At 40.2% G+C, this 26,316-nt stretch overlaps 1 protein-coding gene across 1 annotated transcript in view; it reads left to right on the top strand.

Moving 5' to 3' along the window:
• The window catches only part of LOC117198052 (dedicator of cytokinesis protein 11-like), a 130,666-nt gene that overhangs the window by 43,390 nt on the left and 60,960 nt on the right, over positions 1-26,316 (top strand). Inside the window, exons 2-10 of the mRNA XM_049704604.1 lie at positions 2,411-2,532; positions 3,145-3,231; positions 12,279-12,368; positions 18,423-18,541; positions 20,339-20,408; positions 20,490-20,615; positions 21,547-21,618; positions 22,523-22,669; positions 25,999-26,082. Coding sequence (XP_049560561.1) covers positions 2,411-2,532; positions 3,145-3,231; positions 12,279-12,368; positions 18,423-18,541; positions 20,339-20,408; positions 20,490-20,615; positions 21,547-21,618; positions 22,523-22,669; positions 25,999-26,082 — 917 coding nt within the window. The remainder of the gene's footprint in view (positions 1-2,410; positions 2,533-3,144; positions 3,232-12,278; positions 12,369-18,422; positions 18,542-20,338; positions 20,409-20,489; positions 20,616-21,546; positions 21,619-22,522; positions 22,670-25,998; positions 26,083-26,316) is intronic.

Here is a 26,316-nt window from a genome sequence, read left to right as displayed (position 1 = left end):
AGGAATATACTGAACCTGGCAAGTGATTGGCTACTAGAGAGTTAATTCAAAGTTAGCACTAAAGTTTCAAAACTGGAAAGAAGGTATTGCCAGGTAGCAGAATTGTGGGTAGGGATGGTAGGTTTTGACTGATGTTGAGTTTGAGGTGCTAGTGAGACATCTGAGTGATGCCCGGCCCACAGCAGGACTGAATATTAGGAAGTTCCCTTTGTGGATAGGGTGGTCCTCTTCTAGATCCCCATAGAAATTGCAGTTCATTCAGGGTAGGGACCTTGCAGGTTGAGAAGAAATCTGGCAGAATGATGAGAACCTATGACAGTGCACCTCCTGAGCAACAAATGACTATTTCCTTATCCAAATCCTAGACAGATTGGGCAAGATGCTTAGTGGAGTGTGAGATGGTTGTTCTATGTGCCACTCATCACTTTTTAAAAAAATATATTAAAAATTTTTTTGAAGTATAGTTGATTTACAATGTTTCAGGTGTACAGCAAAGTGATTCAGTATATACACCTATATATATATATATATATATATATTCTTTTTCAGATTCTTTTCCATTATAGGTTATTATAAGATATTGAATATAGTTCCCTGTGCTATACAGTAGGTCCTAGTTGTTTATCTATATTATATAGAGTAGTGTGTATCTGTTAATCCCAAACTCCTAATTTATCCCTCCCTCCCCACCACTCATCACTTTTAACTGTCCATCCTTTAAGTGGCTTCACATCTTTGAGCCAGATGGCTTGTGCTTGACATTGTACCTTGATAGCTTCCAAGTGTGCTAGATGAGTTTTGACTGCAAGACACCCTTGGCCATGCCCTGATTGATTCACAGTGCAAAATGTTGCCTAAGCAATTCCACAGAGACAGAAAGGAGATCAGTGGTTGGCCAGGACTGGAAGAAGGGGAAATAGGGTGTGACTTCTAAGGGGATATGGAGTTCCTTTTTGGGGTGATGAAAAAGTTCTGGAATTAGATAGTGGCAATAGATGCACAGCTCTGTGAATATACTAAGAACCATTGAATTGTATACTTTAAATATTCAGTAGATAAATTGTATGGCATCTGAATTATATCTCAGTAAGAATTTCTATAAGGAAAAAAAAATGTTGCCTAAGAAGAAGAAGAAATATATTTTCCTTTTCTTACTTTCTGGACTGGAAACCTTTTGTCATTTTTCTAATTTTCAGTTTAACTACTTTGACAGAGTCCTTTTGCATGGTTTTTCTGCTCATGTTACTTTCCTCTGCTTTTTCTAAAAGAAGATCTCTGGGTAGAGCATTTCTGAAGTTGTACTAGTAAGATGCCCTTCAGGCATGTTTCAGCATCTAAGAAAGCCTTTCAATCTGCTTAGAGAAAGCAACATATTAATCTCTTTAAGAATTAAAGCATTTGCCAAATTAAACACGTGAATGAAAACATTCTAACCAGATTTGTGTTGACTTCTGTGCTCACAGTGTAAACACACGCACGTGTGCACACACAGACACACATACACACACGCACTCACGCAAAGTATTTCAAAACATCAGAAAGCAATGGCTTTCAAAAGTACTCTCCAGCCAACACCCTCTCTCATATGCCAGAACTCAGTCCAGAGCAAGCTTTTTTATAGCTGAGTTATATAAACACTTGAAGCCCAGAGTAATCTCTAAAATGGAAATACTGACATCGCTTGACTTGAGCAACACAGATGGCCCTGGCTTTTTTAGCTAGAACATGATGAGTTTTCTAATAGGAAGCCAAGAGGCTCTTTGGGGTAGAACTGTTAAGAAATGTAGAGACTGGGAGGAAAATCTCTCAGTGGATTGCAGTTGTAAGCACTGTGCCCTGGCTGCATTCTCCTACTACCCCTCTTCCTTCTGTAATCAGGAAAACTGCCCAGATAGATACTGCCTTGTATAAGTATAGAATGTAACCTTGACTTGTGACCTTAATTTTCTGCAGTCCCTTGCTTACCCTAGGGTTGCTGGAAGCAACAATGGTGATTGTTGTCTCAGATATGAGACTCTGTAAGGATGGACAAGAGACATCTGAATCGTTTAAAAAATAAGTCTACCAAAAATTCTCCCCCAATGTGTCAAGAGAATGAAATTGATGCACTTTAAAAGTTTTCAAGTGTTTTGGTGTATCAGCTCACTTTGGTCTCTCAATCACTCTGTTTGATAGAAGAGCTGTGTGTTGTTGTTTCCATCATTATAGTCAAGGAGGTAGCATGAATAACCTGTTAGTGGTCAGGCTAGGATTAGGAAGCGATACAAACTCATTGTTCCTTCCCCAGTACTCGGATGCCCAGTACCAGGACTCCCACATACAGACCTGCCCTGCTCCCCAGTGACCAGACATTGGTGTAGCTAATTGCATTTGCAATTTCATTTCTCATGGTTGTTTATTGTCTTGGCAGTTGGCTTTGCCTGGGTACCTTTGCTGAAGGATGGTAGAATCATCACATTTGAGCAGCAGCTGCCAGTTTCCGCTAATCTTCCCCCAGGCTACTTGAATCTGAATGATGTTGAATCAACAAGGGTAGGAAAATATCTGTATTTGTTGAAGGAATCATGATGAAGTGTTTTTTTCCTCTCTTTTTAAAAAACTGTATTGAAGTATAGTTGATTTACAGCATCGTGTTAATTTCTGCTGTCCAGCAAAGTGATTCAGTTATACATATATGATGAAATGTTTAAAAGGTAGAATACCGTTGGCATAGTCGATAGTTTGGTCTGGTTGATAGCTACTCAGAGTGTGGTTTGAGGGCCAGTGCTGGTCCACGACAAATAAGTATAGAAAATGAGTGTTGAGAAGCTTGTTTAATAGTTTGACAAAGTAACCTCATGTCTGTTGATTCTGATAACGATTTTTAAAATGGGACTTTGATTTTGTGCATAATGAAAAGAATTCATTTATTTAGTAATTTTTATTGTCATTTGGAAAAGTATCAGCCTGCAAAGGATTGGAAATTCAAAATGGTTTAGTGTACATTTATTCTGAAGACATGTTATTTTCTCCAATAATTCCCTATGTGCAAAACTAACACATTTGTTTCTGAAAGAAAATGTTGAAATGCATAAAGGCATTATATGTTGCTCATCTATCCATTGCTATGGTACAGAAACTCATGTGTGTATTTTCTCTTCACAGCAGTCTAATGTGGATATTAAGTGGGTAGATGGTGCAAAGCCTTTGTTGAAGATTAAAAGTCACTTGGAGTCTACCATTTATACTCAAGTAAGTTTCATCACCTGAATTTTGTCAATTTTAATACTTGAGTATATTTCTGGACTAAAATAGACTATATTCGATTCTACAGCCTTAGAGAAGTTGTGGCCTGAAAGACTTTCTCATTAGTAATAACATCATTCTTAATAATAGCTCAAATTTAAAAATTCTTCTCAAATTACCAAATCCTTTTACCTATTAATGCCCCTTTTTTGTTTCAGGATTCTATCCAGCATAGCGTGTTACATTTAGTTGTCATATCTCCTTAGGCTCTTCTTGGCAGTGACAAGTTCCGAGACTTTCATTGTTTTTGGTCACCTTGTCAGTTTTCAGGACTACTAGTATTTTGTAGGATGGCCCTCTGTTGGGATTTCTCTGACATTTTTCTCATGGTTAGACTAGAGTTGAACACAGAAATTTGCAGTCAGTGGATCATGGCTGGCTACTACAGTTTGCTCTTAGCCTCGGCATCCATGAAATTAGGATCAAGTATCTGTGAGATGCCTCAAGCACAGTTTGAAAAATCACGGATGGAGAAGGTGAAGTCCACGCTCTTTGGTGTGGCCTACAAGGTCCCTCTCAATTTCCCCTGCCCACTTCATCATTTTAGAGGAAAAGAAACCGAGGCTTGCTCAGGTTAGATGATTTACCCGAGGTCACACAGGTAATAATTAGAGAAAGCAGGTCAAAATCCGAATTTCATGATTCTGGTTCCTGATACAGTCCATGCCGTCCACAAATTCAATATCTGTAGATTCCATACAGGACAGCTGGACACTGACCGGTGCAGGGCCAGGGTACACTGGGCACTGAATGCCTGGGACTTGTTCTGGTGACGCCCTGCTGCTATGTTTTCTTCACCCGTGAATTCAGACCTCTCTTCCTGCTCGTTTCATTAAAATATAGAAGCAGCCCAACTTCAGAGGCTACACTAGCCAAAAAAGAGATTAAACAAATGTGTGACTACTTGGGCATAAATGGTGACCCTACCCAGTGTGCTTAGGTACATGCTGAATGTGCCTGGTTTTGCTGCTTTGTGTGATGGTCGAGAGGACTATGGGACTCATTTAGGAACATGCATGTTGGTAGCTGCAGATGCTGAGTCTGGCCATTAGAAGACCCAGGGAAACAGGTTTCCAAGATTCTGGGGTGGTGGGGTATGGTGTGGGGGCGGAGCCTGTGCTTTGCAGGTGGGAGGGAGGGAGATGCAACAGGGAGGAGATACGGGGATGTATGTATATGTACAGCTGATTCACTTTGTTGTACAGCAGAAACTAACACACCATTGTAGAGCAATTATACTCCAATAAAGATGTTAAAAAATAAAAAGAAATGGAGCGGAGGGGAAGATGGCGGAGGAGTAAGACGCGGAGATCACCTTCCTCCCCACAGATACACCAGAAATACATCTACACGTGGAGCAACTCCTACAGAACACCTACTGAATGCTGGCAGAAGACCTCAGACCTCCCAAAAGGCAAGAAACTCCCCACGTACCTGGGTAGGGCAAAAGAAAAAAAGAAAAAACAGAGACAAAAGAATAGGAACAGGACCTGCACCAGTGGGAGGGAGCTGTGAAGGAGGAAAGGTTTCCACACACTAGGAAGCCCCTTCACGGGCAGAGACTGCGGGTGGTGGAGGGGGGAGCTTTGAAGCCGCGGAGGAGAGCACAGCAACAGGGGTGCGGAGGGCAAAGCGGGGAGATTCCTGCACAGAGGATCGGTGCCGACCGGCACTCACCAGCCCGAGAGGCTTGTCTGCTCACCCACTGGGGCAGGCAGGGCTGCGAGCTGAGGCTCGGGCTTTGGTCGGAGCGCAGGGAGAGGACTGGGGTTGGCTGCGTGAACACAGCCTGAAGGGGTTAGTGCACCACAGCTAGCCGGGAGGGAGTCCGGGAAAAGGTCTGGAGCTGCCGAAGAGGCAAGAGACATTTTCTTCCCTCTTTGTTTCCTGGTGTGCGAGGAGAGGGGATTAAGAACGCTGCTTAAAGGAACTCCAGAGACGGGTGCAAGCCACGGCTAAAAACGCGGACCCCAGAGACAGGCGTGAACCGCGGCTAAAAGCGCGGACCCCAGAGACGGGTGCGAGTCGTGGCTAAAAGCACGGCCCTAGAGATGGGCGTGAGCCGTGGCTAAAAGCACAGACCCCAGAGACGGGCGGGAGACGCTAAGGCTGCTGCTGCCGCCACCAAGGGGTCTGTGTGCGAGCTGAGGTCACTATCCACACCCCTCTTCCAGGGAACCTGTGCAGCCTCCCACTGCCAGGTTCCCGGGATCCAGGGACAACTTCCCTGGGAGAACACATGGCGCACCTCAGGCTGGTGCAACGTCCTGCTGGCCTCTGCCGCCGCAGGCTCGCCCCTTACTCTGCACCCCTCCCTCCTCCTGGCCTGAGTGAGCCAGAGGCCCCGAATCAGCGGCTCCTTTAACCCTGTCCGGTCTGAGCAAAAAAGAGACGTCCTCCAGTGACCTACATGCAGAGGCGGTGCCAAATCCAAAGCTGAGCCCCTGGAAGCTGTGAGAACAAAGAAGAGAAAGGGAAATCTCTCCCAGCAGCCTCAGGAGCAGTGGATTAAAGCTCCAAAATCAACTTGATGTACCCTGCATCTGTGGAATATATGAATAGACAACGAATAATCCCAAATTGAGGAGGCGGGCTTTGGGAGCAAGATTTATGATTTTTCCCCTTTTGCTCTTTCTGTGAGTGTGTATGTGTATGCTTCTGTGTGAGATTTTGTCTGTATAGCTTTGTTTCCACCATTTGTCCTAGGGTTCTATCCGTTTTTTTTTTAAATTTTTTTTCTTAATAATTTAATTTTAATAACTTTATTTTATTTTACTTTATCTCCTTCCTTCCTTCCTCCCTCCCTCCCTCCCTCCCTCCTTCCCTTCCTTCCTTTCCTTCCTTCCCTCCTTTAGACAACGAAACAACCCAAATTGAGGAGGTGGACTTTGAGAGCATGATTTATGATTTTTTCCCCTTTTTCTATTTTTGTGAGTGTGTATGTGTATGCTTCTGTGTGAGATTTTGTCTCTATAGCGTTGCTTCCACCATTTGTCCTAAGGATCTATCCGTCTGTTTTTTTTCTAATAATTATTTTTTAATTTAATAACTTTATTATATTTTATTTTACTTTATTTTCTTTCTTTTTTCCTTCCTTCCCTCCTTCCTTCCTTCCTTCTTTCCTCCCACCGTCCCTCCCTCCCTCCCTCTCTCCCTTTTTTCTTTCCTTCTTTCCTTCTGTCCTTCTTTTCTTCTTTCTTTCTTCCTTCCTTCCTTCCTTCCTTCCCTCCTTTCTTTCTTTCTTTCTTCCTATTTCTACTAATTCTTTCTCTCTACTTTTTCTCCCTTTAATTCTGAGCCGTGTGGATGAAAGGCTCTTGGTGCTCCAGCCAGGAGTCAGTGCTGTACCTCTGAGGTGGGAGAGCCAACTTCAGGACACTGGTCCAGAAGAGACCTCCCAGCTCCACACAATATCAAACGGTGAAAATCTCCCAGATCTCCATCTCAACACCAGAACCCAGCTTCACTCAATGACCAGAAAGCTACAGTGCTGGACACCCTATGCCAAACAACTAGCAAAACAGGAACACAACCCCACCCATTAGCAGAGAGGTTTCCTAAAATCATTATAGAGCCACAGACACCCCAAAACACACCACCATACGTGGACCTGCCCACCAGAGAGACAAGATCCAGCCTCATCCACCAGAACACAGGCACTAGTCCCCTCCACCAGGAAGCCTACACAACACACTGAACCAACCTTAGCCACTGGGGACAGACATCAAAAACAATGGGAACTACGAACCTGCAGCCTGCAAAAAGGAGAACCCAAACACAGTAAGATAAGCAAAATGAGAAGACAGAAAAACACACAGCAGATGAAGGAGCAAGGTAAAAACGCATCAGACCTAACAAATGAAGAGGAAATAGGCAGTCTACCTGAAAAAGAATTCAGAATAATGATAGTAAAGATTATCCAAAATCTTGGAAATAGAATAGACAAAATGCAACAAACATTTAACAAGGAACTAGAAGAACTAAAGATGAAACAAACAATGATGAACAACAAAATAAATGAAATGAAAAAGACTCTAGATGGGATCAATAGAAGAATAACGGAGGCAGAAGAACAGATAAGTGACCTAGAAGATAAAATAGTGGAAATAACTAGTTCAGAGCAGAAAAAAGAAAAAGGAATGAAAAGAACTGAGGACAGTCTCAGAGACTTCTGGGACAACATTAAACACACCAACATTCGAATTATAGGGGTTCCAGAAGAAGAAGAGAAAAAGAAAGGGACTGAGAAAATATTTGAAGAGATTATAGTTGAAAACTTCCTTAATATGGGAAAGAAAATAGTTAATCAAGTTCAGGAAGCACAGAGAGTCCCATTCTGGATAAATCCAAGGAGAAATATGCCAAGACACATATTAATCAAACTGTCAAAGATTAAATACAAAGAAAGCATATTAAAAGCAGCAAGGGAAAAGCAACAAATAACCGACAAGGGAATCCCCATAAGGTTAAAAACTGATCTCTCAGCAGAAACTCTGCAAGCCAGAAGGGAGTGGCAGGACATACTGAAAGTGAAGAATGAGAAAAACCTGCAACCAAGATTACTCTACCCAGCAGGGATCTAATTCAGATTTGATAGAGAAATTAAAATCTTTACAGACAAGCAAAAGCTGAGAGAGTTCAGTACCACCCAACCAGCTTTACAACAAATGCTAAAGGAACTTCTCTAGACAAGAAACACAAGAGAAGGAAAAGACATACAATAATGAACCAAATACAATTTAGAAAATGGGAATAGGAATATGCATATCGATAATTACCTTAAATGTAAATGGACTAAATGCTCCCACCAAAAGACACAGATTGGCTGAATGGATACAAAAACAAGACCCATATATATGCTGTCTACAAGAGACCCACTTCAGACCTAGAGACACATACAGACTGAAAGTAAGGGGATGGAAAAAGTTATTCCATGCAAATGGAAACCAAAAGTAAGCTGAAGTAGAAATTCTCATATCAGACAAAATTGACTTTAAAATAAAGACTATTACAAGAGAAAAAGAAGGATACTACATAATGATCAAGGGATCGATCCAAGAAGAAGATAAAACATTTGTAATTATTTATTCACCCAACATAGGAGCACCTCAATACATAAGGCAAATACTAACAGACATAAAAGGGGAAATCGACAGTAACACATTCATAGTAGGGGACTTTAACACCCCACTTTCACCAATGGACAGATTATCCAAAATGAAAATAAATAAGGAAACAAGCTTTAAATGATACATTAAACAAGATGGACTTCATTGACATTTATAGGACACTCCATCTAAAAACAACAGAATACACATTTTTCTCAAGTGCTCATGGAACATTCTCCAGGATAGATCATATCTTTGGTCACAAATCAAGCCTTGGTAAATTAAAGAAAATTGAAATTGTATCAAGTATCTTTTCCGACCACAACGCCATGAGACTAGATATCAGTTACAGGAAAAGATCTGTAAAAAAATACAAACACATAGAGGCTAAACAATACACTACTTAATAACGAAGTGATCACTGAAGGAATCAAAGAGGAAATAAGAAAATAACTAGAAACAAATGACAGTGGAGACACGGCGAACCAAAACCTATGGGATGCAGCAAAAGCAGTGCTAAGAGAGAAGTTTATAGCAATACAAGCCCACCTTAAGAAACAGGAAATATCTCTAATAAACAGCCTAACCTTGCACCTCAAGCAATTAGAGAAAGTAGAACAAAAAGACCCCCAAAGTTAGCAGAAGGAAAGAAATCATAAACATCAGATCAGAAATAAATGAAAACGAAATGAAGGAAACAATAGCAAAGATCAATAAAACTAAAAGCTGGTTCTTTGAGAAGATAAACAAAATAGATAAACCATTAGCCAGACTCATCAAGAAAAAAAGGGAGAAGACTCAAATCAATAGAATTAGAAATGAAAAAGGGGAAGTAAAAACTGACACTTCAGAAATACAAAAGATCATGAGAGATTACTATAAGCATCTCTATGCCAATAAAATAGACAACCTGGAAGAAATGGAAAATTCTTAGAAATGCACAACCTGCCAAGACTGAATCAGGAAGAAATAGAAAATATGAACAGACCAATCACAAGCACTGAAATTGAAACTGTGATTAAAAATCTTCCAACAAACAAAAGCCCAGGACCAGATGGCTTCACAGGTGAATTCTATCAAACATTTAGAGAAGAGCTAACACCTATCCTTCCCAAACTCTTCCAAAATATAGCAGAGGGAGGAGCACTCCCAATTTCATTCTACGAGGCCACCATCACCTTGATACCAAAACCAGAGATGGATGTCACAAAGAAAGAAAACTACAGGCCAATATCACTGATGAACATAGATGCAAAAATCCTCAACAAAATACTAGCAAACAGAATTCAACTGCACACCAAAAGGATCATACACCATGATCAAGTGGGGTTTATCCCAGGAATGCAAGGATTCTTCAACATATGCAAACCAATCACTGTGATACACCATATTAACAAGTTGAAGGAGAAAAACCATATGATCATCTCAATAGATGCAGAGAAAGCTTTTGACAAAATTCAACACCCATATTTGATAAAAACCCTCCAAAAAGTAGGCATAGAGGGAACTTTCCTCAACATAATAAAGGCCATATATGACAAACCCACAGCCGACATCATCCTCAATGGTGAAAAACTGAAAGCATTTCCACTAAGATCAGGAACAAGACCAGGTTGCCCACTCTCACCACTCTTATTCAACATAGTTTTGGAAGTTTCAGACACAGCAATCAGAGAAGAAAAGGAAATAAAAGGAATCCAAATTGGAAAAGAAGAAGTAAGGCTGTCACTGTTTGCAGATGACATGATACTATACATAGAGAATCCTAAAGATGCTACCAGAAAACCACTAGAGCTAATCAATGAATTTGGTAAAGTAGCAGGATACAAAATCAATGCCCAGAAATCTGTCATTCCTATACACTAATCCTGAAAAATCTGAAAGTGAAATCAAGAAAACACTCCCATTTACCATTGCAACAAAAAGAATAAAATATCTAGGAATAAACCTACTTAAGGAGACAAAAGACCTGTATGCAGAAAATTATAAGATACTAATGAAAGAAATTAAAAATGATACAAATAGATGGAGAGATATACCATGTTCTTGGATTGGAAGAATCAACATGCTGAAAATGACTCTACTACCCAAAGTAATCTACAGATTCAATGCAATCCCAATCAAACTATTGCTGGCATTTTTCACAGAACTAGAACAAAAAATTTCACAATTTGTATGGAAACACAAAAGACCACGAATAGCCAAAGCAATCTTGAGAATGAAAAACAGCTGAAGGAATCAGGCTCCCTGACTTCAGACTATACTACAAAGCTACAGTAATGAAGACAGTATGGTACTGGCACAAAAACAGAAAGATAGATCAATGGAACAGGATAGAAAGCCCAGAGATAAACCCACGCACATATGGTCACCTTATCTTTGATAAAGGAGGCAGGAAACTACAGTGGAGAAAGGACAGCCTCTTCAATACGTGGTGCTGGGAAAACTGGACAGGTACATGTAGAAGTTTGAGATTAGATCACTCACTATCACCATACAGAAAAATAAGGTCGAAATGGATTAAAGATCTAAATGTAAGGCCAGAAACTATCAAACTCTTAGAGGAAAACCTAGGCAGAACACTATGACATAAATCACAGCAAGATCCTTTTTGACCCACTTCCTAGAGAAATAGAAATAAAAACAAAAATAAACAAATGAGACCTAATGAAACTTCAAAGCTTTTGCACAGGAAACGAGACCATAAACAAGACCAAAAGACAACGCTCAGAATGGGAGAAAATATTTGCAAATGAAGCAACTGACAAAGGATTAGTTTCCAAAATTTACAAGCAGCTCATGCATCTCAATAACAAAAAAACAAATAACCCAATCCAAAAGTGGGCAGAAGACCTAAATAGACATTTGTGCAAAGAAAATATACAGACTGCCAACAAACACATGAAAGAATGCTCAACATCATTAATCATTAAGGAAATGCAAATCAAAACTACAATGAGATATCATCTCACACCAGTCAGAATGGCCATCACCAGAAATCTAGAAACAATAAATGCTGGAGAGGGTGTGGAGAAATGGGAACACTCCTGCACTGCTGGTGGGAATGTGAATTGGTACAGCCACTATGGAGAACAGAATGGAGGTTTCTTAAAAAACTACAAATAGAACTACCATATGACCCAGCAATCCTACTACTGGGCATATACCCTGAGAAAACCATAATTCAAAAAGAGTCATGTACCAAAATGTTCATTGCAGCTCTATTTACAATAGCCCGGAGATGGAAACAACGTAAGTGCCCATCATCGGATGAATGGATAAAGAAGATGTGGCACATATATAAGATGGAATATTACTCAGCCATAAAAAGAAACGAAATTGAGCTATTTGTGATGAGGTGGATAGACCTAGAGTCTGTCATACAGAGTGAAGTAAGTCAGAAAGAGAAAGACAAATAGTGTATGCTAACACATATATATGGAATTTAAGAGAAAGGAATGTCATGAAGAACCTAGGGGTAAGACAGGAATAAAGACACAGACCTACTGGAGAACGGACTTGAGGATATGGGGAGGGGGAAGGGTGAACTGTGACAAAGCGAGAGAGAGGCATGGACATATATACACTACCAAACATGAGGTAGATAGCTAGTGGGAAGTAGGTGCATAGCACAGGGATATCAGCTCGGTTCTTTGTGACCGCCTGGAGGGGTGGAATAGGGAGGGTGGGAGGGAGGGAGATGCAAGAGGGGAGAGATATGGGAACATATGTATATGTATAACTGATTCACTTTGTTATAAAGCAGAAACTAACACACCATTGTGAAGTAATTATACCCCAATAAAGATGTTAAAAAAAATAAAAAAAATAAAATTAAAAAGAAATGAATCAAATTTCATATGGCTGTGTCCATATGTTTTTCAGGATCTACATGTGTACAAGTTCTTCCATCATTGCCAGCTGATTCAGTCAGGCTCGAATGAAGTTCCAGGGGAGCTCATTAAATATTTAAAGGTAAATGAACAGTAGCTTTCTGTGAAAGGTTTGTTTTTCATGTCGTTCGGTTGCCACATTTTTTGATGTGGGGGAAAAAATATCAAACGAACCCTTTAAAAATACTTTTGGCTGTGTATCCTCAAGAGAACACTTTCTATTATGTGCTTTTCCATCAAAGGGCTGTTTAGAAGCAGACCGCAGAATTGCTACATTAGGAAGAAAATGTTTTAGCCAGAATTCGTTGACATATTTTTGAAAATCTCATGAAAATGTTTATTTCAGTTCCGTAAATTGATTTTTCCAGGCCTTTTTTCATCTTGCCGATGGCCTGGTAAAGGTGGAAAAAATTTGGGGAAAAGGGCCAGGAGAAATGGAGTCACTTTTGCTTGGAATGAAATGTGAAATGATTCCTGTGTTCATAGGTGAAAGATTATCAGAAGGGTCAGCTAAAAAGAGAGAACCTAGTTTCTGCATGTTGCATAGGAGGGAGTCATAAGTAATGCCGTATTTTATCAAATGTATTGAGAATCCAAGACTCCATTTATTCCTAATGGGGTGGGACAGGGTGCACGTCATGGGACCCAGCTAACAGTGACTTTTCTTTTCAGTAGATCAGCCATGGCCAGTCAAGCATTTTTATTTTAAATGAAGCCTCTACAGGATTTCCCTTTAGGCATATGTTAATAGTGAATGATATTCTCAGGAAATGAAAAGGTTCATTTCTTTCAGAGAGGTAGTATGACATGAGGTAATACACGTATGGGTTCTGGAATCACAAACTGAATTTGTGTCTCAGGTATGTCACTTATTAGCTCTTTGATTGACCTTGACCAACTTACTTAACTTCTCCAAGCCTTTGTTTCTTCTTCTCTCACATACAGATAAAAACCTACTTGTAGTTATGAGAGAAATGCAAATCAAAACTACAATGAGGTATCACCTAACACCAGTCAGAATGGCCATCATCAAAAACTCTACAAACAATAAATGCTGGAGAGGGTGTTGAGAAAAGAGAACCCTCTTGCACTGTTGGTGGGAACGTAAATTGATACAGCCACTATGGAGAACAGTATGGAGGTTCCTCAAACAACTACAAATAGAACTACCATACAACCCAGCAGTCCCACTACTGGGCATATGCCCTGAGAAAACCATAATTCAAAAAGAGTCATGGACCACAATGTTCATTGCAGCTCTATTTACAATAGCCAGGACATGGAAGCAACCTAAGTGTCCATTGACAGATGAATGGATAAAGAAGATGTGGCACATATATACAGTGGAATATTACTCAGCCATAAAAAGAAACGAAATTGTTTTATTTTTAGTGAGCTTGATGGACCTAGAGACTGTCATACAGAGTGAAGTAAGTCAGAAAGAGAAGAACAAATACCATATGCTAAGACATATATATGCAATCTAAAAAAAAAAAAGAAAAAATGGTCATGAAGAACCTAGGGGCAAGACGGGAATAAAGACGCAGACCTACTAGAGAATGGACTTGAGGACACGGGGAGGGGGAAGGGTAAGCTGGGATGAAGTGAGAGAGTGCCATGGACATATATACACTACCAAATATAAAATAGATAGCTAGTGGGAAGCAGCCGCATAGCAAAGGTAGATCAGCTCGGTGCTTTGTGACCACCTAGAGGGGTGGGATAGGGAGGGTGGGAGGGAGACGCAAGAGGGAAGAGATATGGGGATAGATGTGTATGTATAGCTGATACCCTTTGTTATACAGCAGAAACTAACACACCATTGTAAAGCAATTATACTCCAATAAAGATGTTAAAAGACAAAACAAAAAAAACAACCCACTTGTAGGGTGGTTACGAGGCCTCAGTGAGATAAAGCATCTGCTATATAGTATTCATTCATTCCACACTTTTTTCTTGAGTGCATCCTATGGGCCAGGCTTCATTCTAAACATTGGGAGGATAAATGAAAAAACAAACAGTATCCCTGCTTTCAAGGAGCTTACTTTGTTGTGGAGACAGATGGACAATAAACACATAAACAAATGCACACACACACACACACACACACACACACACACACACACATACAGTGGTTCCTCTGTATCCTCGGAGGATTGGTTCCAGGACCCTCCATAGATATCAAAGTCCAAAGATGCTCAAGTCCCTTGCAGTCAGCTCTCCGTATCCACAGATGCAGAACGTGTGGATACGGAGGGCCGACTGTCTTTGTCATGTCAGGTGGTAATAAGTGCTATAAAGAAAACCAAAACATAGTGCAGGGGAGTAGGAGTGATGAGTCCCTCTTTTAGATAAAGTGTCAGAGAAGAGCTCTCCAGTAAAGTGATGTTTGACAGAGACCTAAAGGAAAGGAGGGTGCCAACTATGTGGAATTCTGGGGGAGAGCTGGGAATAGCAAGGGCAAAGGCCCTGAGGAGCTTGCTTGGTGTGCTCAAGGAACAGCCGGAGTTCCAGTGTGTCTGGCACACAGAATGATTTGCCCTCACATTGGAAAGGTGGCTGGGTTGCTGGTCAGGTCAGGCCTCCTAAGCCATGATGAGAGTTGGAATTGTACCCTGAATGAGATGGAAAGCGTTGAACAGAGGAGTGACATGATGTGACTTTGGTTGTAAAGTATCATTCTGCCTACCATACAGAAAATATATTGTTGGAAGGGTAGAATCAGGGAGGTAGCCGATAAATGGTGGCTACGATTCTTAATTATCATTAAGAAGTATAGTAGTCATCTAACTTCAAATCCTTTTCTTGGGTAATGTCTAGAACTCCCACTCTACGTATGAATGCATTGTCTGTTGAGATCATTGTCTTTTTCTTCCAGTGGGGAAGCTTTGTAAAAGTTTTAACAGAATTGAACAGAACACTATTTTCCTATACTGGTATTCTTAGAATGGAGGAAAAAGAAAGTACTCATATTTGCGTTTTTAAGGGTGTGGAATTTCTGATATTTATGTGACCTATGCTTGCCCTCTAGTGGCAGTGAATGAAATGTCATGTGATTATAGAAAGAGCCAAACTCCTGTATGGAATGTTAGCGCTGAAAGGGATCTTTAGCGATTTTGTTTTACAGATGAGGAAACTGAGGCCCGAGGAGAGTGATTTGCCTGTGGTCATTCTGGTTACTAGCAGAGCTGAGCCAAGCCTGTCTCTTGATGTGTCTCTTGACTCCTAGTCCTGTTTTCTTTCTATCAAACCTTGCTACCTGTTGTCCTTGTAAATGACTGTTTCATCACTTCATTTTACCATCTACATGTTGAGCCCTTATTATGTGTTCAGTATTTTCCTAGATGCTGTGGGGCTTGCAGAGAAGAATAACTTAGGCTCATTGTCTATAGGAATCTTACAACCAGTCAGAGAGACAGGATCCACTTAAGTCAAATGACAATATAAGTCAGTAGTACAAATGATAGTCCAAAGCAATATGTAGTTAAATGTCAAATGCGTGATACAGGGTATAAATGCTAAGAGTTCACAAAACCGAGGAACCACTGAGACTAGAGGGTTCCCATCTTTATCCCTTTGGTTCCTTATTTTATTCATTTATTCAGTCATCCCTCAAATATTTATTGAGAACCTACTATGGGTCACATATTGTACTGGATGCTGGGACTATAATGGGAACGAGTTAGACAACATACCTACTCTAGTTGGGGTAGAGAGATTATATATAAGCAAGTCACATTACATAGGGATGAGTGCTGTGAAGAAAATAGAACAGGTTAATGGGCTCTAGCATGACCAGGAGTGCAGTCAAGATGGACTTGTCAGGGAAGGCCTGTCTAGGAGATGACACCATTTCAAGCTGAAAAGAAGCTGATGGGAGGAAGACAGCCATAGGTGATAAAGCTGTGTAAAAGGATGACAGAATATTGCAGCAGGTGTAAACACTTTGCAGTGGGATGTGTGGAAAGAAGAAAAACAAAGACAACGTAGCTAGAGCACATTGAGCAGCAAAGCAGGAGGATGGCCTCAGATGAGTGGGGAGTGATAGGCAGGGTACTTGTAGGACGGGGAGCCCTTCACAACTTTTTGTTCATGGTGGTTGATTTTGTTTGTAACAGAGGGAAATGACATTGTGGAATTTGCCTTTCCAAAAGAACCCTCTGGCTGCTGTGTGGAGAATAAATTCCAGAGGAACAGTACTGGTGCAGGGAGATCACTTCTGCATGGAAGGTCCGTCTCTCTTTTCTACTTGATGTGATCCTACTTACGATCCTTGAACCTTCCTCCTTTCTGAAGCCTCATATGACATTCCCTCCTCACTGGCAAACTCGGCTGCTTCTTCCTCTGTACGCCTTGTATATACCGCTGTTGTACTGTTTAGTGTTTGTATCGCAGTGATTTAGTTCCATGTGTTTTCCCCACACAGTCTGTGAACTTCTTGATGGTAGGAACCATGTTTTTTTGATGTGCTTGGCAATTGAAAGTTCATTCAGTATGCCTTTGTTGAATGAGTGAATGAATGGCTTCACTGAACTGGGGGTTTGAACTTGACTGGGAAGGGTGGCGAGGATTTGGCTACAAAGTGTGAACAAAGGTAGCAGTGCATTGATATATTCAAGGAGCAGTCAAGACACCAGTGTGGCCTCGTGAAGAATGATGAGTGTTAAGGTTAAGAGTGTAAGCTGGGTCTTAAGTAACTTAGACTTAATACCTGGGTCAGAGTTTCTCAAACTTGGCACTATTGACATTTGGGGCAGGATAAGTCTTTGTTGTAAAGGGCTGTCCTGTTCGCTGGAGGGTGTTTAGAAGCATCTCTGGCCTATCCACTAGATGTCAGTAGCACCCCCACCAATTGTGACAGCTCAAAAACGTCTCCGGACATTGGGGTTGGGTTGTGGCACATGGTCTCTGGTTGAGAACCACTGCCCTAGGTCATGGGGAAGCATCAAAAGATTCTTGTTGGTGGCACAAGGTGGCCTGATGTAACCCCTATTTGAGGAGGATTAAGTTTTGGAAATGAGAGACATATTGGGAGTGAGGAGAAAGTGTACATAGACCTACTAGAAAATTATTAGACTATTTTGGTTATAGGTTAGAGTTCTGAAAAAGGGCGATGGCTGTAAGGATAGAAGAGAGAGGGCAAAAGGAAGGAAAAACCTGAAGGATAGACCATGGGTTCCCTGAGCTCAGTTTCTTGCCTTATGCATCCGATTGAAGAGAGGCTGCCCGGAAATCTCAGAGGTCACTGTTGAGATGATTCAAATATAGATGAGAAAAGCCTGAAAAGGGATGCTGAGAGTAAGGATGGCAACATAGAGCAAGAGTAAGGGAGCCTATGAAAGATAAATGCTGAGTTCCTTAGTACAGAGACTTGTTTTACCCGTGTCTGTATTTCCCAGGGCGCTAAATATTGAATTGGTGTAGAAGGTGCTCAGTGAGGTTTTTTTGGTTGGCCAGTTGACTAAATGAGTGAGTGAATGAATGAGTGAATAAATGAATGCGGAGAGAAGGGAAGTAAGAAGAAAGACATTTTACATATTTAGCTGCTTGTATCATTTCTATATATACACGGACATATTTCTTCTTTTTGATGTCAAGATACTGATCAGTAGAGATGAGTGTTAGCACTTTGAAAAAATGTATTGTGAGATGTTAGAATGCAGAACTGCCTCAGCTTGTGGATGGTGCTAGTGTAAAGCCAATTATATATAGAAACACACTTTATTGAATCCCATGTAGCTTCTTGCCACAAAGTAATGGCCCACTTGCTCCTGTAAAACACACGAACTTGAGGGCTGGTAGGCCCGTCTCCATTACCTCCAAACATGCCTGCTCCTCGCCCCGATTAAGTGTTGGTTTACCAAGAGTCTGTTGTCTTTATTCCAAAACCTGTTGATCCCAGTTATACTTATCTTCAATAGAGCATTTAATATTAAATGAACTAACAGAATCTGAGTGCCAAAATAGAGATGTGGCTAAAGTAACTGACAAAGTCCCCTATCCCCTGAAGCTCATGTTTAAAGTGAGCTTATATTCTAGTGAATGTAGTTTTCATTACTTAATTTTTTGTTGTTTCACCTTTGCAAGTTATATCATATTTTGGTTTATTTTCATAACTAATAATGACTTATTTTAGTGTTTGCATGCCATGGAGATCCAAGTCATGATACAGTTTCTACCTGTAATTCTTATGCAACTCTTCCGAGTCCTCACAAATATGACCCATGAAGATGACGTGCCTATCAACTGCACCATGTGAGTTTCAGTGTCATAATACCAAGAAGCAACTTTTGTTTCCTTTTGCATTTCTTCATTTGAAATATAAATTTATCTTCCAAATGAGAACCCCAAAGTCAGAAATCTAATATCAGTTTTCTCTAGTTTCATACTTCTCATACCAGGGGACTTATATCCCCAGGGACAGGTGATACCAGAAACCATAGGATAAACTTCCTCAACCAGAGGTTCTAAAGCTGCTGCATGTTAGAAACTTTTAAAAATGTCTGTTCCCGGACCATACTTCATACCAATTAAACCAGAATCTCTGAAGGTGGAACTCAGCATCAGTATTTTTTTTTTAAGTTTCCCTGATGATTCCCTAATGCAAGGGAGTTTGAGAACCATTGCCCTTGACCAGTCTTGTCCAATACAACTTTCTCCAGTCGTGGAAATGTTCTATACCTGTGCTTTCCAATATGGTGGCCATTAGCCACATTTAGCTGTTGAGCACTTGAAATGTGGCTAGTGTAACTGAGGAACTGAAGTTTTTGTTTTGTTTTGTTTTGTTTTTCCTTGTGGTACGCGGGCCTCTCACCGCTGTGGCCTCTCCTGTTGCGGAGCACAGGCTCCGGACACGCAGGCCCAGCGGCCATGGCTCACGGGCCCAGCCGCTCCGCGGCATGTGGGATCCTCCCAGACCGGGGCACGAACCCGTGTCCCCTGCATCGGCAGGCGGACTCTCAACCACTGTGCCACCAGGGAAGCCCAGGAACTGAAGTGTTAATCGTAGTTAATTTTAATTCATTCAATCGCCACTTGTGACGAGCGGCTCTCACATTGGACAGAGTTGCCCTAGGCCATCAAATTGTACTCGAAAGAATAATGGAGTGTTCTTTTTATATGAAAACAAACAAGGATATATTGTAGAGTAGGATGCAAAATGCACCTGTATTTTGAAATTAAAACAGGAGTTTTCCAAAAAATTGTGAGCTCAGTGCTGGCTCTTTCTGGCTTTGCTGCTTCTGCTGTTGCCACTTCTGTTGAGCCTCTCTGGAGCCTCAGGGCTGAAGCGCCACACACCTCCATACTGTTTGCTCTTCTCTGCTGCTGGGCATAGTCTGGTTGCAAATTTAAAAAGCATTATTCTAGTCCAGTTGTTCTCAAAATGTGGTTCCCAGACCAGCAGCATCAATATCACCTAGGAGCTTATTAAAAATGCTAATCATTGAACTTCACCCCAGACCTAAAAAATCAGAAACTCTGGGAGAGGGGTGAGCACTTTACCCTCCAGGTGTTTCTGAGGCACGCTAAAGTTGGAGAACCACTGCTGGTCTCATAATTTTAAAACTTTCTATGAATCTTAGGTTTACTTCCAATTTTAGTTCATATCATTATACCTGCTCTGTCTCTCCCTTCCCTTTTCCCCCATCTGTTGTCATGCTTAACATTTTTTTCTATTCTTTTCCTTTTATTCTCACTAGAGGGGATTTCAATATTTACCTTACTGAAGGTTTTTTTTTTTTTTTTTTTACTATATGGTAGTTACGACCATACTTCAAATGTGGTTTAGAAAGGAGATGAAATATCTGGGTTGCCAAAATAAAATATCCGTCTTTTGAACCAGGAAACATATTTTACAAGACCCTGAGCATGTTAGATGCTGAAATCTCTGTTAGACCCAAACTAAGATGACATTTAATGCAGTCATCTCACCTTTAATTATTTAGGCAGTATTAGGTATTTTTAGGGTTAAGTATGATGGTTTTATCGAACAATCAAACTATAGTGGTTAATTGTAGCCTGACATGCTGACTTTTGTGAATGTTGTTTCAGGGTTCTCTTACATATTGTATCAAAGTGCCATGAAGAAGGCTTGGATAATTATTTAAGATCCTTCATAAAGGTTTGTGGAGTAAAGCTTTCTTTCTGAGCAGTTTGTCTTCTGAGAGAATTTTGTCTCACAGCTCGTTTTCTTTGATTGTAGTATAGCTTCCGACCTGAAAAACCCAGTACTCCTCAGGCCCAGCTGATACATGAAACTCTGGCTACTACAATGATAGCAGTATTGAAACAGTCTGCAGACTTTTTAGCAATAAACAAACTGCTAAAGGTAAGGGCACAGGACACGGCAGGCAAGAAAAGCAGCCAGAGATATGCTTGTTTGATACCCTCCCATTTCACTTCTAGTCTTTCATCGTTTCCTCGTGTGACTTTCCTTTTCCTCACCGCTTTACCTACACATCCTTTTCCCCCAAGTTCTCCACAGAACCTCCTTCATTCCCTTCACCCTTCCAACCCCATCCTGCCCACAGTCGAATATGTAATAGAAAGAATTTTGGAGGAGATAGACCTGGGCTAGAATCCTCTATTCACTGCATAATAGTTCTGTGACCTGGAGCCTGTTATTTAGCAGTCCTGAGCCTCCACTTCCTCATTTCTAAAATATAAGCAAAGCATTTAACATGTTGTTTCTGGCACATAGTAGGCACTCAAATGGTGGCTCTTATTATTGTCATGTTTTTACTATTCCTGTTAATAATGGTAGAATTTCAATTTTGGGTATTTTGGGATGTATCTGCTTGAGGCTTCTCTGTACCCTTCAAATTACATTTACACAAACACCTCTGCTACTTGGGCTGGCCCCAGTGTTGTACCAAGGGCAGGGTTGGGTCCCCCACTGGGTGCAGGCCATAATACAATTCATTGTCTATAGAGAATTTAAAAGCAATACTAAAGTAGACTAAAAGTTGGTTTGCTCTTATCACCACATGCAGGCAAATCAAAGCAGTGTCATTGATAAAACACCCCTCCCCACTGAGTTAAACATTCCCACCAAGCAGCCTTTGTACATCACCAGCCAGCCCTAAGGTATACTACTACCTTTTTGCCAACACAATTTGAAGGTATCCTGTGGGACTTGGACAATTGCGATCACTTTAAAATGTTACTAAAGTTCAGAGACAAAATCCATAGTGATTTGTCAACCTCTGCTAAGCTTCAAGGATTTGGGTAACTGTTAATGATTGATTTGTTTATTTTAGTACTCATGGTTTTTCTTTGAAATTATTGCAAAGTCTATGGCCACATACTTGTTGGAAGAGAATAAAATTAAGGTAAGTAGGCTCAAGAATAATATTTAACATAGACAAAGAAGGCTAATCTTATTCACAGGTAGCCATGACATGCAAATCCTCTTTTATATTTTAAGGGCTCTTAGCCCTTAGCTTTTCAATTTTGCTGAAAACAAACAAACAAACAATGGATGTATTGCAAAAATCTGACAGTTCATTTGTTTTCAAAGTCTAATCGTCAGAGACTCTTCCACATAGATTGTTTCCTGTGAGGTATTTGCCATGTTAAATGTATTATCTTTGAAGCTTTCCCTTTGTCTTGTGGTTTTAAAATGTCTATGTCAGAACATTCATTTGGAAGAAGAACAAGCACCAAATAAGAAAGAACCATTCTCTTAGAAAGGTCGAAGGCATGTACAAAGTTAAAAACACTTTATTTAATAATACATGTGTTCCTGGCATGTGCTGTATACATTTAGTCATATTTTTAAACTCTTTCGAAAGTACAAAGAAATTTTCTTAGCTATAGGAATTGAAAGCTAAGATTTGTGAAGTAAAAAATATTCACCTCATACTTATCATGTTTATCAGAATCTTCACAGAGCAGGTTTACTAAAATTGAGATGCATGGATACATGTATACTTTGTGTGTCAGGAAAAACATGGAATGAAAAATGGATGTGTCTGTATCTCAGGAGCACGATTCCAAAGTCGGGTCAGAATGACCTACTCTTGTTCATGATTTCAGTCAGTTATGGTATTAGATGTCCAGATAGTTCCTGTAATGATCTAAAGTATACACTGAACTAGCCATGTAATTTTTAAGTTGGGAGAAAAATTAAACTCCAGTTAAAAACACATTTTTGTACAGAATGTGTCTGAAAATAAAAACAGCAATTGATTTAGATCTTTTGCAACTCTTTTTTCTATGCCTATTTAATTTAAGCTTCCCATAGGCCAGAGATTTTCTGAGGCGTATCATCATGTCTTACATTCATTGTTTCTTGCAGTAATTCCTCACGTGACTATTCACTATGCAGAGATTCCTGATGAGTCCAGAAACGTCAATTATAGTTTGGCTAGCTTCCTGAAGGTGAGTTAAAGGCAGCCAGAACATGGTAAGGAATTATTCTTCACCAATATGGTCTTTAAAGCCAAAGAAAAAAAATTACCTACTTTCTAGAGACTCAGCTAGGCTGCTGGAGAAACTTTTGACTGAGTTAATCCATCAATTCAGTTAAACAGCCATGTTTGATCCCCCACCCCCAATGGTTAATTATTTAAACCAGAGGTCCCACATAGGTGGCTTAACCAGAAGGCACGTCTTGCTGGTTTTACATGGTGTTTCTCAGAAATATTAATTTGAATGCCTTTAGGTGGGGCATGTACTTTCTATGTTGCCACAAACCCCACCACTCCTTAATATACCCCGACACTCTTTATACATTTAAATAGCTTCTCTGACCCTGTTGGCCTCTGAGTTTGTAACTCTTGAACTAAAGGCACAGTCTACACATTGCTAATATAATCACCATCTACTTGTTGCTAATACATGTAAATGAAAATGGTTGAGTTTGGTCAATGAGACTATCTTGAGAGATATCAGAAACTCCTATATTTATGAAAGATAGCACATTTCTCGTTGTTGTATTTTTATTCTCCATATGTAAGGGGCAATGCTGGAATGCGATTGTTCTAGAAAGTGGGTAATAATAATATTTGATTTGCTACAGAGAAGGGGCATGGATTTGTAAGTCACTTAGTTTTTACTTCTCTCCACTCCCCATCTTCTCACAGCCTTTCAGCATGTCTCAACCTTATCTTAAGAACCTCATAGTCAATAATCGACCCAAGCAGTTTTAGTATCTCACATACCCTTGTTTTCTTATTAAAAATTCACAACTAGGTTTCAGATCTCCAGAGCATGATTTTCTGATGTAAGACCTCTGTTTACCAGAATTAAAACAAAGTTTTAACACTATTACATGAGCCCTTTTGTGTATTAAAAACCAAACATCCACATATCTTTTTAAAGTAAAGATGAGACTATTTGAAATATAAAATCTCCGTTTCTTCCATGGAGTTTAAACTTAAAGTTTGCTATGTAAACGGAATAGAACATAGTCGATTTAGTAGCAGTATTTACCTCATTCAAGTCAACAAACATTTGTCTGTCTTCTATGTGAGAATCCAAAGATGTGAGAGGCTATCTCTGTAATTATATTCAAATACATGTACAAGATCAAGTGTGATGACTGCTATACTGAAAATACAAACAAAATACAATCAGAAAACAAGAAAGGGAGGGATTAGGACCAGGTAGTATGAACAGAGACTAGAAGAATAGTTCCCCAAGACAGGGTTGAGCATGTTTCAGGTAGAGGATTCATGAGCAAAGATGAGATATATGCATTCAAGAATTGTTCGGGGAGGAGCAAGAAAGTCATTGTGCAGAGTTTAGGATGTGTGGAGGTAGAGCTGGAAAGACCATCTGATGCCAGATGATGAAAGGCCTTGAATGTCAGGCTAAGGGATTTAGATTCGGAGCTATGTGCCATGGAGCTATCTATATACCAAAGATTTTGGAAGAGGTGAGGAAAAAGCCAGAGTCAAGGCAACCAGTTAGAAGACCAGTCTTTCCCCCTTGTCTGCCTGGCAGAGTCCATTCATCTTTTAGGCTCAACTCTTTCCTAACCTTCCCACACAGGGCTGATCACCCCTTCTGTTGTTTACCCGTCCTTTACATACTTGTATAACTTTTTATTGTGCTGTATTTTAATTATTTGTTTATTTGTCTTTACCATTAGACAAGACTAAAGACCATATCTTATTCACCTTTGTATTTCTCTAGAATGTAATGCTTTGTTTCAAACACAGTAGATCCTCAAAATGTTTTTGGATGAACAGATAAATATAAGCCTACCTCATTAATCCAGGTGAGAGGTGATGAGGCAGTGGAAGTTGAAAGGAGAGATGAGAAGTGAGATGCAAATGGCTGATGAATCAAATATTGAGTTCCTTCTATTTCACAGGGTTACTGTAGGTACCATGGAGAACATAAGAAAAAGAGATCATTCCTATTGTCCTCTCTAGGTGAAAACAGGAAAATAATAAGGAAAATACAAGCTAGTATAAAGTGTTTAAAGGGCCCTGTAGACCAAGGTGGTTAATGAAAATGGGCTTCATCATTGAAGAATGGGCAGGATTATGTAGAAGCAGTGATAGAATTGCTAGCTAGACCTGGCATGAGCAGAGACCCAGAGGTGGGAATGCACAGTGCATCTTCAGTGGGTAATAAGTAGATGAGCTGTATTGGGAAATAAAACTGGAAAAGTAGGTTGGGACAAGATTGTGAGTGCCCTTGAATGCCAAGCTAAGGAGTTTGAAATTATATTAGATGCAATAGGAAACTGTTGAAAGCTTTTGGGAAGAAAGGTGACATGATTAGGGCTAGGACTTAGAGATTAATCTGGAAGCAGTTGGATGGAAAGATTAGTGGCAGGAAGACAGGTTTGGAGGATAACTGCAGTTGTGCAGTTGCAAGGTAATGAAAGCCTTAACCAGGAGAGCGATAGCAGGAACATATGAACAACTAGTAGGGTTGTCACAGAGGAAGAATGTTTTATAGGCCAAGACTTCACAGGACCCAAAGAAAAACTTCACTTTTGGCCTGAAATGTTCACATAGGTAAGCCCCACTAACCACCCTCCAGTTCACTTTGAGCTTTGAGAGTTAACCAAAATGAGGCAGTATAGCTAATAGATTACATATCAATATATATGCGTATATGTTTATATACATATATGTGTATATATATGTATACATGTATTTGTGTGTGTATATATATATATGTATATATATCTTAGTTTGAAAATTATACAGTTGAGTCCCAATTCCAATGATAAGTCATTTGCCCTTTATCTCTCTCTTTTTTAAAAAAATAAATTTATTTATTTTTGGCTGCATTGGGTCTTCATTGCTGTGCTCAGGCTCTCTCTAGTTGCGGTGTGCATGCTTCTCATTGTGGTGGCTTCTTGTTGTGGAGCACGGGCTCTAGGCGTGCAGGCTTCAGTAGTTGTGGCACGCTGGCTCAGTAATTGTGACTTGCAGGCTCTATAGTGCAGGCTCAGTAGTTGTGGCACACGGGCTTAGTTGCTCCGCAGCATGTGGGATCTTCCCAGACCAGGGATCGAACCCGTGTCCCCTGCATTGGCAGGCAGATTCTTAACCATTGTGCCACCAGGGAAGTCCCATTTTATCTCTTTAAGGTCACCTAAATCTCTGAAAGTTTTTCTATTATCTGTAAAAGTGAGAATGTCATCCCCTTAATGTGGAAAAAATTTAAAACTTTTTGAATTTTAAAAACTTGACAGACCTTTAGAATTATGTAACTAACTGTTCATTTTGATTTGGTTTCTATAGCGCTGTCTGACACTAATGGATAGAGGATTTGTTTTCAATTTGATAAATGACTATATATCTGGATTCAGCCCCAAAGATCCTAAGGTAAGTTATAAGGACATAACTGCAGTGGGTGTCAGACATTAGAGTGTGAGAACAATGGTGACATTCTCCTCTGGAGGATTTGGAACTGCTGTTTTCATTTAGGTGCTTTGACTAGAGTTATACCTCAAAGCAGGGAATAATGGATAGTGTTTTGGGGGTCCCCAATACTACTCCGTGTTTGATGGTTCACTAGAATGACTCACAGGACGTACTCATGGCTAAGATTCATTACAG

This window comes from Orcinus orca, chromosome X, assembly GCF_937001465.1.
Source record: "Orcinus orca chromosome X, mOrcOrc1.1, whole genome shotgun sequence".
Lineage (NCBI taxonomy): Eukaryota > Metazoa > Chordata > Mammalia > Artiodactyla > Delphinidae > Orcinus > Orcinus orca.
This window is presented reverse-complemented; position numbering and strand designations above follow the sequence as displayed.